At 44.0% G+C, this 16163-nt stretch overlaps 1 protein-coding gene across 2 annotated transcripts in view; it reads right to left on the bottom strand.

Moving 5' to 3' along the window:
• The window catches only part of MYO5B (myosin VB), a 148928-nt gene that overhangs the window by 16684 nt on the left and 116081 nt on the right, over window positions 1–16163 (bottom strand). For both annotated transcript variants that reach the window (XM_061450482.1, XM_061450483.1), the window contains exons 23-29: window positions 15711–15795; window positions 13053–13201; window positions 12154–12273; window positions 10891–11028; window positions 8063–8125; window positions 5067–5306; window positions 4159–4256 (exon numbers count right to left, since the gene is read on the bottom strand). In XM_061450482.1, the coding sequence (XP_061306466.1) occupies window positions 4159–4256; window positions 5067–5306; window positions 8063–8125; window positions 10891–11028; window positions 12154–12273; window positions 13053–13201; window positions 15711–15795 (893 nt within the window). The remainder of the gene's footprint in view (window positions 1–4158; window positions 4257–5066; window positions 5307–8062; window positions 8126–10890; window positions 11029–12153; window positions 12274–13052; window positions 13202–15710; window positions 15796–16163) is intronic.

Raw genomic sequence — 16163 nt, 5'->3', positions numbered from 1 at the left:
CATGCATCTTCTTGGAACAGCTCTCCTGCTTCTTTTAATCATCCGTGTTGAGGTAAATGAGGAAAGCAGCTCAACAGGGTGCCATTATACCAAGATAAAACTGCCCTGAGAAATCAGCATTCAGTCCATGTCCATCAGCCAGCATGGATTCAGAAATCACCGAGATCCCCTTACCCAGAAGGTCATACTGACCAATACATTAAAAGTCAACACGAGTCCTTTCAAGCTAATTAGAGTAATTGGTATATGCTAAAATAATTTTGTAAAATGCTGGGTAAATCCATCCTTCTCAGAAATATGGCCGAAAGGAGCTGAAATGACATGGTTTACAAATACTCATTTCTCCTTTATTTCCCTGTCTTGGAGGTTTGGGCCTGAGAGTGCAGCTGGTGACCTTGCAGTTTGCAAACTGCCTTCATGAAAGGAGACATGAAAGGAGACAAATTCCTGCCTGCTGCCTCCCTCTCCTCCTCCATGTAGCCTTGTGCAAGTGACTTAAAGGAGGTGCACATACACCCAACCCCAGAGATGTTACTTTTATCATCTTCAGATCATTATCATCTCTCAACAAAGAAGAAAGCATATTTGATGTTCAAACACAGATGTGGTTGTTGTTTTTTTTTTTAATTAAGTGGAAAACTAATGCACATCACAGATTAGATACAGGACAGAATGAGAAGCAGTGATAAAAAGCAGCACATTGGAGAGTGGTAAGCAGAGATATGAACCCTTTCCCATGGGATGGCCTCTTCCAGCTGCAAAAGCATCCTCCACATGAAGCCCTTGACTTAGCACTGCAGCTGCAGGTGGGAGTTACCCAGAAGAAAATAAAGAGCCATGTATTCTACAGAAATCACTTGGAAGTTATCACAGAAGTTAATTTCAAAGACTAAGCCCGATCCGCTTTGAGCTGCCAGGTTATTATCTCTAACATCATCACCTCATCTTTTGTTGGCTCTAACTTTCCACCAAGATCAAAACAGGCTTGAAAGAAAGATCCCGAGAACTGAAACAGGAAACAACTTAGCTTTACTTTTGTTATTGAAGCAGAAAATTAGCTGGCAACTAACTTGATGCTTTTTTGCAGTTGAAAGTCAGGAAAAAAAAAAGGAGGGGGGGGGAAATAAAAATTTAAAAAAAAAAATAAAAAGCTGAGCTCACTGCATTTATTAAGGGGCTGTTTTTTAACTCAAACTTCCCCTTGACCTGGCATCAAAGGGCTTTACCCTGAGAGCAGGCTGGAGAAAGAACTGCTGCATGGGCAGGGTTAGCAGCACCTGGCAGTTTTTCCTGTTTTCCTCCTGCTGTATTTAAAACTCCTGCATTATATAGACATAGAGTGAATAAAAGGTCTATCTCCCACCAAGGTAAAGCCATGCTCCATCCACAGCCTATATAGCTAAAATGTGACTTCAAGCTAGGAGTGACCATCGCAAGTTAGGCGGACCATGGCTTTACCACATCAGTCAGACTGGACTGGTGGAAGAGAATCCACCGCAGTTAGAAACTGCCCTCAGATTGAGAGGGACCAGGGTAAAGAGAAATAGAAATGCTTCTTGCTTATTAGTCCCACTTGAGAATTGCAATCCCACCAGGAAAGCTGTCCATTAAACTGTCCATCATAATCTCAATCTATGAATCAAGATTAGAAAGAGAAAACAGTTTTATTTCTCATGCTGCCACACTTGACTCTAGAGTATGAATGTGAATTAGTGCTGGGTGGAAGAGATATAATTTATATCCATGAATACAATAATCCATGCTCCCTGAGCTTTTGTTTTCATCTATTTTATTGCCATTGACTCCAGCCTACAGTTTAAAAATCAGCTCAATATACAAACAAATGCACAGGGAACCATATAACTGGGAAGCTGGCTGTGATTAATCAGCCACTGGATAAATCACTACAGAAATCAGGGTGATATACATAGAGCTGCTGCTACTGAATTATATGAGCCTAGCTCCAGCCAACCTTCATATGAGAGGTAAACAAGAGGAATAATAAGAAACTGAGCCTGGAGGTAGCAGATTTCCCTTACCAGATTTTAAGAGGCCAAAAAACCACCAAGACCTGATCACACAAACTTCTTAAATTGCAGCTCACCTGTCCCATTGCAAGGAAAGAGATTTGTATTCCTGTGGTAAATTAGATCATTGCAGCATTTCTGATGATTTACATGCTTGATTCAATCCTCCCTGCAGAAGTTTTTAAGTCTCGAAACCAGAGCAGCCAAAGAATCATAGAACCATATAATGGTTTGTGTTGGAAGGGACCTTAACAACCATCTAGTTTCAAGGACTGAAGTCTCTTGGCAGGCTGAGTGAAATCAGACAACACATACTATATCAATGAATGCTGGGGAACAACGATACAACCTGGTCAGGCACATGCTCTACAAAAGCATCAACTCTTACTTTGACTCAAACTCCTTCACCAAAGCCTGGGCACAGACTAACCATCCCTACACATGTCATACTGGAAAATGCAGTTTAGGGAATAATGAAGGCTGTGCTTGATAATGGGATTTCACATCCCATATCAGTGCCTACACCTCCAGGATAAATTTTGAAGGAAAAGTGACCAAAAAACATACCTCACAGTAGAAGCACACCAAGCCCCAGTGATTTACTGACAAAACGGTGATGTTTAAATCAATCTCATCACTTTTGCTGCAAGAGGTGCAGAAATTTCATCAGGAAGTTTACTTCAGGAAAATAAATATGCAATGGCAACAAACTGGAAAAAAATCCAAACCCTGATCCTGATCCAGCCAGACATAATGTCCAGGTGAGAAATCCTTGTCACAGGAGTCCTAGACCCCAACAATCCCAACTCCTCCAGGTCTCCAGCCCAAAGAGAAAGGTGGCAGAACTAGTGTGGGCAGAGCCTCAATTCAAGCCATCAGGTTTTCCACGTATGTTTAAACACAACGTGAGTGGAACCCAATCCTTCCAGCAAGCCCATCTCTGTACTCACACACTAGATTTCCACAGGTTCTCCCATGGCTTTCGCAAGCAGCAAAGTAGATGCATATTCAGAAAATCCAGCCCATACTATGACAGAAACTTTGAGGGACATACAGCACAGACACTATGCCAAAGTTGACTGCACAGCTATATAGAATCATAGACTCATGGAATGGTTTGGTTACAAGGGAGCTTAAAAGCTCATCCAGTTCCAACCCCTGCCACGGGCAGGGACCCCTTCCACTGGAGCAGCTTGCTCCAAGCCCCTGTGTCCAACCTGGCCTTGAACACTGCCAGGGATGCCCCTCTGCTGCACTCTGGGGAGACCCCCCTGCAGTCCTGATCCAGCTCTGGGGCAGCAGCACAAGAGGGACGTGGAGCTGTTGGAGCGAGGCCAGAGGAGGCCATGGGGATGCTGTGAGGGCTGGAGCAGCTCTGCTCTGGAGCCAGGCTGAGAGAGCTGGGCTGGGGCAGCCTGGGGAAGAGAAGGCTCCTGAAGGGGAGACCTGAGAGCAGCTCCAGTGCCTGAAGGGGCTGCAGGAAAGCTGGAGAGGGGCTTGGGACAAGGGATGTAGGGACAGGCCAAGGGCAATGGCTTTAACCTGCCCGAGGGGAGACTGAGATGAGCTCTTAGGCAGAAGCTCTTTGCTGTGAGGGTGCTGAGGCACTGGCACAGGGTGCCCAGAGAAGCTGTGGCTGCCCCATCCCTGGCAGTGTTCAAGGCCAGGTTGGACACAGGGGCTTGGAGCACGCTGCTCTAGTGGAAGGGGTCCCTGCCCATGGCAGGGGGTTGGAGCTGGATGAGTTTTCAGATCCCTTCTAATTCAAACCAGTCTGCAAATCTGTGAATCTATGAAGTAATTCTTAAGTATATTCCAAATCCTAGTCTTCTGCTATTTATGTAGTGGAAGCAAACTCAAAACCCTGTTCTGCTCACTTCTATGCTGTCTTTTCTGCCTGACCAGTATCTCCCTTCCTTTGGGGATACACCGCCTCACCAAGCTGGGCTCCTCACCCATTACAGTATGTGTGTGTCTGGTCCTTTATGACCCATCCTTGACTCACGGTGCAGAATACAATCCAAAAACCGGTAACTCTAAAACACGTTGTTGATTTTGGTCTGGATCCCACCTCTCATACTTTGCTCCTTCTGTCAGCCCCTCCTGCTGCTGCAAAGTGGTCCACACTTACTGGTTTGTCTTGCACATCCCCTGGTAGGCTTCAATCGCGTCCTCCTGATCAATGTGCTTGTCACTGTTCGGCCATCTGGTGTCACTGGCGATGCTCTCCTAAATTCAACAGCAAAACAGAGCATCATGACATCCTGCACGTCTCTTCCTGTGTTTCAAAGTTACCAATACTGAAACTTCTCTGTGGACTCCATCAGACTAGAAAGTTTCTATGAATTCACATGCAGGCAAACAGACAGTAGCAAAGATCACGAGATGGAAGGAGGATACAGTGAACCTGGGAGGGAGATAAGAGAGGTGGCATGGACTGAAATACAAAACATAGCAAAACCTCAAGGAATAATAAGGCAGTGAATTAAAAAGCTGAAGTAGAGGATGTTCAGAAAATGATCTCTTCATTGGAACAGGCTCTAAACAAAAAGCTGTCAAATGACTGTGATGGGACAGGCTCCCTTCTTTCCTACGCACCAGCAGAAATAGCTGAAACATTACAGCTGCACCACATCCAATGAGCAGAATCTGGTCCAGAAGCTCTTTTTCCCCATCCCATTTCCTTGCAGAATAAGCCAGTTGTCACAAAACGTCACTAGGAGCATTTCAGACCATCACACCCTGGTGCGGGGTTGGAGAAACTCTTCCTTTGTGTGGTCTGGCCAGACCTCATCAAGTATGGGGTCAAGCACCTTACAACAAACAGTACAGACCACCATGGGACATATCATCCTGAGCTGCCTGATGTCATGGACTGTATCTTATCCACAGGCAGAACATCCTATAACCCTGCAGAACCTGCTACAATCTCCCAGCTCCATCCTGCCACCCGGAGCCTACCAAAGCAGAAACTGCATTGCACAGGCAGTAAGAGAATTTCCAGCAACAGAATCGGAAAAGGAAAAGAAAATCCATTACCACGTTTTTCCCTATCTCCTTTTGCTGGGCTGCCTTCATAATTTGTGTCCTCAGGATGAGTACCTCTTCTTTCCTCACTTCCAACTCCTCATTGGCCAATTTCAGCTGGTTCAGTAACAGGTTATAACTGTCCTGAATATCGTTGGATGAGTTGTTCTGGGTTGCTTTGTCTGCGATAGCTTTCCTCAGCTCATTAAGCTCATTCTTCAACTTCTTGTTCTCCGACTCCAGCTCTTGCCTCTGGAAAATACCAAGCCATTAACCAGTTTAGATAAACTGTCTTGCATTGCCTCCTCCTTTTCTGAGATAACTCCGTTACCAATGATCACTGAAAGATCAGTTCATGCCAGGATCTGTTTTTTGCTGCCTGACCAGCCATGTGTGGTTCAGAAAAGATTTTTGCTGTAACCAGCAGCCTGTTGCTATTTAATAAGAGCACTACAGGGTGACACAGGTGATTTTTTTTTATTTGTTGACTTTGGTTTTAAACACTAAAGCAAGCCATTAGAGAAGCCAAACATGTTTGTTTCTCCTCCACTCCTTTTTCCTTCTCAATCTAGGAATCACGACCAGCTCCACAACGTTTAGTTCATCTTTCGTATTCATTAGGTAAGCTGGAAGATGTCAATTTACATGACCCTTCATCATGACAGACATCCCGTTAGCTGAGCTAGGGCTGCATGAATTCCCACTACAGCTTCTTTTCTCACACACTTTGTAATTCCCCTGTCCCAGTGCAATGTTTGCAGTTGGAGGATTTCTCACTCTGACATCTTGTCAGTTGCTGGCACTTGACAGGCAGGGGCAATGCTGTACAAGTTTGACACCAACAGCTTCTCCTGAATAATGATGAACGAGCTTCACCGTGTTTCCAGAGACAATTGAAGGACTTATTTGCTTTTGCATGACAGTAAAAGAAAGAAGAATAAAACTCCAGCAGCTAAGACAGACTTTATTTCAGTATCTCACCATGAGGCTTTGTTTGCAGGTGATAACAACACCTCTGGCAGCTCTTAGCCAGCATCCAAAACCTATCTGGAGCATCCCAGCTGGGTCAAGAGCAGCTCTGCTCCTGTGGATGGGGAGTTCTTGCTATGAGTCATAGACAGGGAGGGAGACAGACTCCTGGGGTCCTGCTCACAGCCCAAATCCCAACAACCCACCTTCTCTTTGCACCAGATCCTCCATCACCAGCTGCTGCAGTGTGGCACTCAGGATTGCTCCCTCATGCACCCAGACCTCTTACACCTCACCTAAACCCAATGGAATCCATATCCAGCTACAACACAGCAAACCCTAAGACATCTAAAGACAAAGCCTGGTGTCTGACTGATTTGGGATCAGCTGCTTCCTAGGGACAGACTTTCATCCATGTGCATTTTCTTATGTCTACAACAGCACAAGCTCCTTCACCACTTAGATCCAAGCGCTTCTCTCTCCTGAGGCTGTTTGACCCTTTCCACACCTTTCTCACACAACCCCTCTTTACCTGTGGGATATCTGCTTCATTATCTGCTTTGGCTGAGGTGAGCTAACGACTCAAAAAATGGCTGGGGATAGGGGGATGCGACCAATTCATACAATTCATACAACGTGTAGCTAGCACAGCTGTGTAAACCTCGTTTCCATAGGAAACGGGTGTTACAATTATAAATCCTTACAAATTATAAATAGCATGCCTTATCACAGCAGAGGTGTGAACAGAATAGCTGATTTGGCATCTGGACAGCCGGCATACTCCTAGCTGAACCAACATAATCAGTAACAGAGCATATTTAGGTACTTTTATGCCATCTGTCATTAAAAAAAGAAAACACACAGAAAGAAAAAGAGCAAGAAATGCATTAGATCCAGAAATTCCTCCACAGCCACATTAATCACAGCTCAGCAGAGGGAGTGTGTGAGACAATGGCTTTTCTGTAACTGTTTTAAAACAAGAGAGTGGAAAGTGTGTGCACTGTGGGAAATTGATACCACACTGGGTTTAACTCTTCTTGCTATGTGGTTAAAGCATCAGCTTGCTTTCCACTCTTTTCTGATCAAGCTCAGAGGCAGGTTAAAGGTAAGATGAAAGCAATTGCATGCTTTTCTACACAAACAGCTTCTGTGATTTTTGTTATTTGCTGGGTAAACCCCCTGCTTTTTCTTTCCCCTCCTCCTCCTTCTTTTTCTGTTCTTCTGTCTCTTTTTTTTTTATTCCAAAATGGGTCAGCCACACTGCTAGCTCCATGGACTGGTCATATCAAGCTGTGCTCTGGTTAGAAGTGAAGCCAGGAAGATGAGGAAAGAAAGCAGTTATCAACAACCCTGCTCCAAGAGCTCATGTCCTGGGCTCTATTCAGAGGTTACATTTAAATTCATTCCCTACTCCTTTCTCACTGGATTTTGTGGAGCAATAGTAAAATATATATATATATATATAGACATGGGCAAGACAACCACTGTCTCCTGCCCATACACCCTTTTTGCATCAGCATCAGTGATGGCAGGATAGAAGCCAGAATAAAAAGCTTTGAATGGGGAAAGAGAGATTTTTACTTGTGCCATTTCTTCAGCACAGTCCAGTACACCTATTTATTTACCAAATTATACAGCCAGAACATCCAGAACATGAACTCACACTTGTCCGAACAAGTACAGCATTATGGAGGTGTGAAAGGGGTACCCAAGCACTAACTAATTCACACCTACTGCAGTGTCACATCAAAGGAAACAAAAGACAGTCCCAGTGGGAATAAGTGCAGTGGAAGAAGCACCTTTTGGCATAAATGGGCTTGTTACTGCCATGGATGACTCAGAAACAAGCAGACGAGCAGATGTTGCTGCAGAGAAATGTCTGTGAGCCCACACCAGGCCCAGGAGCTGATGGAGAACTGCAGTTTTCCAACTACATGTCAAAGAGCCAGAGCCAGGTTATTAACACATTCAGACAATTTGTTTAGGGCTGTTGGAGCCATCCAACAGGTTGCAACACTGAGCAGGAGCTTCTCACTCACCTTCAGACTGTTGTATGCAAAATCCTCGTGCTCTGAAGTCACTTCAGTCTTCACTTCTGTCACCTGCATGGATTAAAGAGATAAGTTTATATCTAAAAGCAGCCAGAGGTACTGGCTTGCATCACAGGATGGCTAGGCAAGTCTCCATCAACAGCTGCTGCAGAGCTGCCGGCCAGCTCAACCATAATAATGTTATTAATTGCCATTTCACCGAGTCCCAGCAACAGGTAGTGGGGCAGGAGCCACTTCAAGAGCAAATGGATTAATCTCTCATTAACATCTTGACAACTGTGGCTCACTGCAGCTTCCAAACAATGACAGTCATTAGGGGAATGATCTTCAACATAGCAGCTGGAGAACAGGTTTTTAATCTGCCTCTGTACTAAGGAGAGGTGCTGGGGCAGTCTCCTCTTTCATGATTCCTGCAAACTGCCAGAGGTGATCAGTAAGAATATCTGCTGAAGCAAGTAGTTACTGCTGATGATTTTATTTGGTCTCTTATTGCTTTTGTCAAAAGATCCATAGATCTCACACCAGAGGGTAACAAAATAATTCCCAAACAAAACAACAGAAGCCCCAGAAATTACAAATATGAAACCAAAGAGTCATGGCATTTGCTCAGCATTTCATGTAAGAGCATCTTTACTGCTTTAAGACACCATGCACACAGCGCTGCTGTTTCACCACATGCATAATAACCCATACTCTGGTGTCTGATCAAGCCACAAAGTCTCAGTTACAGTTGTCAGGGTTAAATCTATACAAGAGATCTGCTATTAAAAGTCTCCTATGCCAAACATCAGCTCACTGAGACTAGAAAGCTGTGTTTTCAGGCTCCAGTTGCAAGCCTGCATGGGCTCCTGCCTCTTAAGTTACCATTAGACTGTTAGGAATCTTGATTTTTATCAGTATTTGGGTTTTAAACTGCTTCCAAGCAAATGACCCAAACTGTAGGAATCCTTAGGAAGAAGACCAGGTTGGACAGGGCTTGGAGCAATCTGATCTGCTAGAAGGTGTCACTGCCTGTGGCAGGTGGGTGGAACTGGATGAGCTTTAAGGTCCCTTCCAACACAGTCAGTGGGTTTGGGTTTTTTTTTCCCCCCACAAGGAAGAAAGATTATATATCAAAGGAATATCCCTGCCCTGCAAAAGGAGAACCCATTCTCCTAACATCTGTCTTGCTATTTCTGATTTACTACACCATTTTTTTCAGCTACATTCTTAGATGATAATTACTGGAGGAAAAGAAACCCCCCCAAAACACCAAACCACACAGATCATAACAATACCAAACTGAGGACAGAACACTGACTGACATGTCTACAAAGTGCTTATCCGCTCACACCACACTGCTGGGTAGAGTGGAAGCCAGGACTGCAAAGAAATGCTTGAATAACTCAAATGGACTGAAAGCAAGGGCTGCTGGAGATGTGTGTACTCACACAAAATACATTTCAGCTGAGATTTTTTACTATATGATTTTGTGACACTTAAGGTTTGAAGATTGACGCTGACAATATAATACACAATTGTGAAAATAACATACTAAGCCAGCTAAAAAGCAATCATTAAATGCACAGAGTACAGCTCTTACCCAATAGGTGTCCCTATGGGGGAGGAGAGGACAGGTTAAGCCTGACAACTGAGCCCAGTAGTTACGATAAAGTCTTCCTTAATTCCACCCCTATTCTACATATTCATATAATTTAATTCAGATCAGTAGCTCCCACTAACCATCCCACCTTCTACCAATGATCAAGTAATTTGCATAAAGTTACTTAACTTACTGCTTTACTACACATGCTTAGGGAAGGGTCTTCTTGAGCAAGGGTCTTTTGATTTGCGGGCGTGAGTTTTTAGTATTGAAATTAGATTATAATGAGGGTAGTTCATCAAAAGGAAACCCTTACCATATTGTGCTGACTCGTGAAACCACATACTAACTAATCATCAAGTCATGCAATGGTTTGAATTGAACGGACCTTAAAGCTCATCCAGTTTCAACCCCCTGCCATGGGCAGGGACACCTTCCACTAGAGCAGCTTGCTCCAAGCCCCTGTGTCCAACCTGGCCTTGAACACTGCCAGGGATGGGGCAGCCACAGCTTCTCTGGGCACCCTGTGCCAGCGCCTCAGCACCCTCACAGCAAAGAGCTTCTGCCTAAGAGCTCATCTCAGTCTCCCCTCGGGCAGGTTAAAGCCATTGCCCTTGGCCTGTCCCTACATCCCTTGTCCCAAGCCCCTCTCCAGCTTTCCTGCAGCCCCTTCAGGCACTGGAGCTGCTCTCAGGTCTCCCCTTCAGGAGCCTTCTCTTCTCCAGGCTGCCCCAGCCCAGCTCTCTCAGCCTGGCTGGTCCAGAGCAGAGCTGCTCCAGCCCTCGCAGCATCTCCTCTGGACTGCTCATAAAGTAGTGTTGTTTTTCAGGTCCCATGACCCTTTAAGAGTCTCTTGTATCTGTTCAGGCTCTTTCACAGTAATACAAGTTTCAACTTTTCAACTAAATAGTATGGAGCTTGGGAGGCTCTAATCACACATATTTTGATGTAAAATTCTCTCACTTTACCAACCCTTGTTTATCAGCTGCAAGTTGGTTTGTCAGTACATGGCATCTTCACGTTCCAGCACCTGCAGAGATTACAGGCCTTGTCATGCATGGTGTCTTCTCTCCACTCCCTGTTCAGTATCACTTACCATTTGCCAAGTGCAAGGGTTGCCTGCGGAATTATTGCCATGCTCAAACCCCAAACCCTGCATTGTGCTTCCTCAGGCAGTCAAGGAAAGCCAGATACCAACATGAAATACTAGTACCAATGAAAACTTATCTCTTACCTGGGGTTTCTTGCTCTCTTCCTCCTTTTTCTTCAGCTGGGTTTGGAGCTTCTTCCTCTCCTGCTCGAGCTCCCTCACTCGCTTCTGTAGCTTCAGGAAGAGGGTCATGTCCATGGCTGCTTCCTCCATCCCAACCTCCTGGAGAGCAACAAGAGAGCAGAAGAAAAAGAAGAGACCTCAGTCAAGCTGTATAACCACACACAGTCCAGATACACCCTGACTGTACATCAGCACCAACTCCAGCCGCAGACAACAACAGGAGCACCCCAAGAAATGGGTGTACTTTCAAAGACCAAACCTCCATTTTGAACACCTATTTTAATGTCAATAAACAGTCAACGTGTTTAATAAATCACTGAATGTTTAGCAGCCAAATAGATCAATGGGTTGATTAGGGCCACAGCTAAGAACATTGAAAACACCCTGCTGTGTCCCTTCTAGCCAAGTATTCATTAATTGTTTTTCAGTTGGCTTCACCTGGAATACTTTATATTAGAGCATGTTCAACACTGATTACTTTGACTTCAGCAAATGCTTTCAGACCAGTTCAGAAATACTAAAGCAACGTAACACAGCAGGCAGCAAAGGGAAGTGGAGGGTTCTGCAGGCCCGGTATATATAGACACAAAATAGGGTCCAGCCAGTGAGGTGGCTGATTCTAGGAACATTCATCATCCATACATGCTTTTCTGTCATGAAAATGGAGTTTAAAAAGCAGCCTATTCCCAGAAATGTAAGCAAAATACACACTTCCCTTTCCCATATGATTCTTAATAGCTAGAGAATAATTTATGCTGCTTTTTTCTGCATTAAGAGACTGTTGATTAAAGGGACTGTGCTGGCCAGCAAACACCCGTGAAGATGCATTGGAATGAAAACACTCAGAGCAAGGGGATAATCAGTTCCAGCATCCTTGCAGAGAAGGATCACTATACAGCCATTGCCTTCAGTGCTAGGAATAATTCCATGTAGCAATGCTGACCACGCTGATGAATTTTCATCAGTCTTTAAGCTGGTATTCCCAAAAGGCAACACTATCATTTTAGAGCCCCATTTAAGCCTGATGTTACAAACAATTAAGCATTTGCCATTGCACTGCAACCCTACAATCCCTCTCACACAATTAACGATGCAATTCTGTAACACAAAAATCAATTTCATCCATCACACCTTACAGTCCAACCTGCATTCCTCCCATGTGCTCCAAGATCCATGTCAATCAAGGCTCTCCTCCTACCCCTGAGCCTGCCCAATTTACTGTACCTCCACCTGTGGCATTATGTCTTCGGTGTCTCCTATCTCAGAGGCTGAGATGGATGGGTAATTGGAATCGGACTCCAAACTGCTCTGGTTGGATGGGTTTCTTCTGTGCCCAGGTGCCTGCTGGCAAGGATCAATGCAGATACGTAAAGCCTTGAGGGTTTAAAGACAGATTCTTCATGAAGCATTGTTTCTTAGAGCAAACATTTGTCTATATATTAAGGTTACCCTTAGAAAAGGCTTGACTGCCACCTTATAGCAAATTCCATTTTCTAGTTCCTATGCCCTACCATAATATTCATGTCTACACAAGGGAATACTTCAAAATATGAAGTGATACCAAAGCTCAGTTTCAAAACCCTTCTTGTATTAAAGGCTCTTCATGACACCAACTGCCCAGTAAGTGTGAACACGCAAATCTTAGCTCAAGATTATGCTGTTCACAGCAAGCTCCAGGGCTTTCTTTAAATACTCAACCATCCACCTAATCCAGCAGCACTGTTATCTAATTTTCAACACTTTCTCAACAGTTCAGCAAAACTGAATCAAAAAATGTTAGCTTTTGAAATCCTGAAGCCATGTTGTTGGGTTTTTTGTTTTGTTTTTAACCCAACACCTACACATGAACATCACTGAAACAAAAAGCAAAACAAGAAGCATGAACCAGCTTTTGAGATTCACAGAGATCTCTAACCAATTAAGAGAGAAGTGTGAATGACTAGACTCCTTCTTGAAGGCACACATATGGTTTGGCTTCAGTGTAGAAGTTCAGTCTTAGAAATATCAAACACAAACTGCACAATAATGTCAGGTCTAGTAGTAAGTTCTAGTGAGTCACATTGTCCACCCACCAATATCGGGACCAGGACATAACAGAATAAGGATAATTTCAGTTTTGTTACCTTCATAATAGTAATTTCATCCCGCAAATTGTCATATCTCTGCTCCAGCCTTGAATACTCTTTTACCAGGTTCTGATAACGAGCTCTCTCTTCTTCCAGCTCTTTCTTCATCTGGATATTTTCCTCAACTGCGATTCGTGCAAATTCATCTTTACAATAAGAAGAAAAAAAAACAAACTAATTGTGATCTTCATCTCCAAAATGAACTTCTTGTAAATATGTGCAGAAACAATGACTAATTAACAAAATACTCTCTGCCAAGAGCCTTTAGAATACAAGGATTCTTCCCTGTGAGGGTGCTGAGGCACTGGCACAGAGTGCCCAGAGAAGCTGTGGCTGCCCCGTCCCTGGCAGCGTTCAACACCAGGTTGGACACAGGGGCTTGGAGGAACCTGCTCTAGTGGAAGGTGTCCCTGCGTGTGGCAGGGGGCTGCGACTGGACGATATTTAAGGTTCCTTCAACCCAAACCAGTCTGGGATTCTCTAATATTTAGAGACTGTTGCAATATCTATATCTGTCTCCTTGCTATTTGGAACAGTGTCATGGTTTAAACCCAGTCAGCCATAAATCATGCAGTTGCTCTCTCACTCCCCTCACTTCTTGCCCTACCCCTGCTCCCAGAGTTATGGGGAGGAGAATCAAAAGAATGTAACTCCCATGGTTTGAGATAAGAACAGTTTATTAACTAAGGTATAACACAAATCACTGCTGCTACCACCAATAATAATCATAGAATTATAGAATCGTAGGATAGTTAGGGTTGGAAAGGACCTTAAGATCATACAGTTCCAACCCCACTGCCATGGGCAAGGACACCTCACACTAAACCATGTCACCCAAGGCTTCGCCCAACCTGGCCTTGAATACTGCTGGGGATGGAGCATTCACAACCTCCCTGAGCAACCCATTCCAGTTCCTCACCACCCTCACAGGAAAGAATTTCCTCCTTAGATCCAATCTAAACTTCCCCTGTTTCAGTTTTAACCCGTTACCCCTTGTCCTGTCACTACAGTCCCTAATGAAGAGTCCATCCCCAGCATCTGTATAGCCCCCCTTCAGATACTGGAAGGCTGCTAAAGGAAATAACAAGGGAAGAGAATGCAGCACTTCACCACCCGCCTACTGATAACTCACCCCACCCTGCCCGACCAAGCACCGACTGATGCCTAGTCCAACCCCTCAGTCCCTATCCCTTCCAGTTAACTCTCAGTTACATCCTGGGCATGACGTGTTGTAGTATGGAATACTTCTTTGGTTAGTCTGGGTCAGGTGTCCTGTCTCTGCTTCCTCCCTGGCAGAGCATGAGGCTCACAAAGTCCTTGGTCAATCCAAACATTTGAGCAGTAACTAAAAACATTGGTGTTATCAGCACTGTTCCCAGGCCAAAAGTCAAAAACACAGCACTGCACCAGATACTAAGAAGGACTAAAAATGACTGCTACTGCTAAACCCAGGACAAACAGCTTGAAGTCTTCTGCTCAGAGAGCAGAGTCCTCTACCATTTGCGTTCAAGAAAACTCTCCAGCACCTATAAACCATCAGATCTAATTACACTGAACCGTTCCAGCTTCAGTTCCCATGGGCCAGCCATAAACCCACTCGGTTAAAGACCAGCTCAGTACGGAATTCAGTCATGTTTAAGAAGTGGTACTTGCTGTACTTAAAGACTTATTTGCCTGCTTCCCACCACCACATCAACAGCAGCATCTCTTTCTCTTGTCATCATCAACCATTTACCATGCTAAGACTCTGGTGGCTGAAAGTATTTTAGATCTAAATAAATTTATTTATTTGCCAAGACCGCCTTTTTGGAAACAAATCTGGTCCCTCTTTCTGAGAGACCAGGCAAATACACTTGATATATCCTTTTAAGATGAGTGAACACCAAACTCCCTTCACCAGCTTTCCCCAAGATTTGATGCTCTGAAAACATCCTTTAAGAGGTGAAGAAATACTTGCAGCAAGTTTCTTTTTAACACATTCATTCCTTTATTTTGCATCAGGCTGAAAGCAGAAGATACTTCGTAAGTACTGTGAGGCAATGATAGATACAGCCACAGAATGATGCATGATGCTCTTTGTAAATTCTACAATAAAATCAAAGCTGAAAATTGTGATAAAAAGTAAAAAAATCTCAATACAAGCATGAGAGTTTCTTTTGTGGCTTGCGACTTTCCCAGACTGCTTTCCTCTAAGTACCATGTAGGTCTCTGCTTTAAAAACACTCACAGACTCCCATCACATTAGAGAAACCCTTTGTCACAGCTCAATCTCGTTAACTGTGCTGTTCTGTGGATCCTTTTTTCATCAATCTTGGATGCTGTTATGCTCTGCCCTCCACCCCAGCAGCCTTGCTGCCTCCCACATTACCCACAGTAAACGCTGCAACATAACCAAACTAAAAAGCCTTTTTAGGTACTTTATTCCATATTTCGCCAATTAAACCAGCCTGTGTTTTACCACCCACCAGTAGGACAGCACAAACTGAACTACCTGCACAACAAAACAACGACAAAAACCACCAGGAAAAGGCTGTGGGAAGATTAGCACTTTTTAAGGTAGAAAAGCACACAGGAAAAAAAACAAGTTATGGGGAGAACAATGGAGCTCCTCATTTAGTAGAGGCATTATAATGCTATAAGAGTTTTTTTTCTTACCTTCAGATTGACACAGGATCCTGCTGTTAAGCTCCTCTTTTTCCTGCTTCAGGAAAGTATTTTCCTCTTCCAAGTCAAATATGTGCTACGAAACAAGGCAAAGAATCTTACTTACTGCAGGTCAGAGCCTTACTGCAGGTCAGAGCCTCTGCAAAGGGATTACATTTCACCTGACTGGAGCTAGGCAGCTTTGTTCAGCCTTTCTTTGCTGTTTAAAAGATCCATCTCCTTGCACACAGGATAACTGGCAAAGCATATGAGGAGTTGGAGTGTACAGGAAGTGCACTGCAAGAACAGAGACTAACTTTTCCTGAGTGCATTTTTCCCTTAAATTAATGTTTTCAGCAGAAACTTACAAAATACTGAAATTGGTGACCAGGATCTACAGGAGTGAAATGCTTATAAGTGATCAAGTCAATAAACCAGACGTTTATTTCCACTTCTCAATGGACT

Source organism: Pezoporus flaviventris, unplaced genomic scaffold (genome assembly GCF_033815535.1).
Source record: "Pezoporus flaviventris isolate CSIRO_AGI_PZ_B2104156 unplaced genomic scaffold, CSIRO_AGI_Pfla_v1 ptg000010l, whole genome shotgun sequence".
Taxonomy (NCBI): domain Eukaryota; kingdom Metazoa; phylum Chordata; class Aves; order Psittaciformes; family Psittacidae; genus Pezoporus; species Pezoporus flaviventris.
Note: the sequence above shows the minus strand (reverse complement) of the source record. Positions and strands in the feature narration are given on the sequence as shown.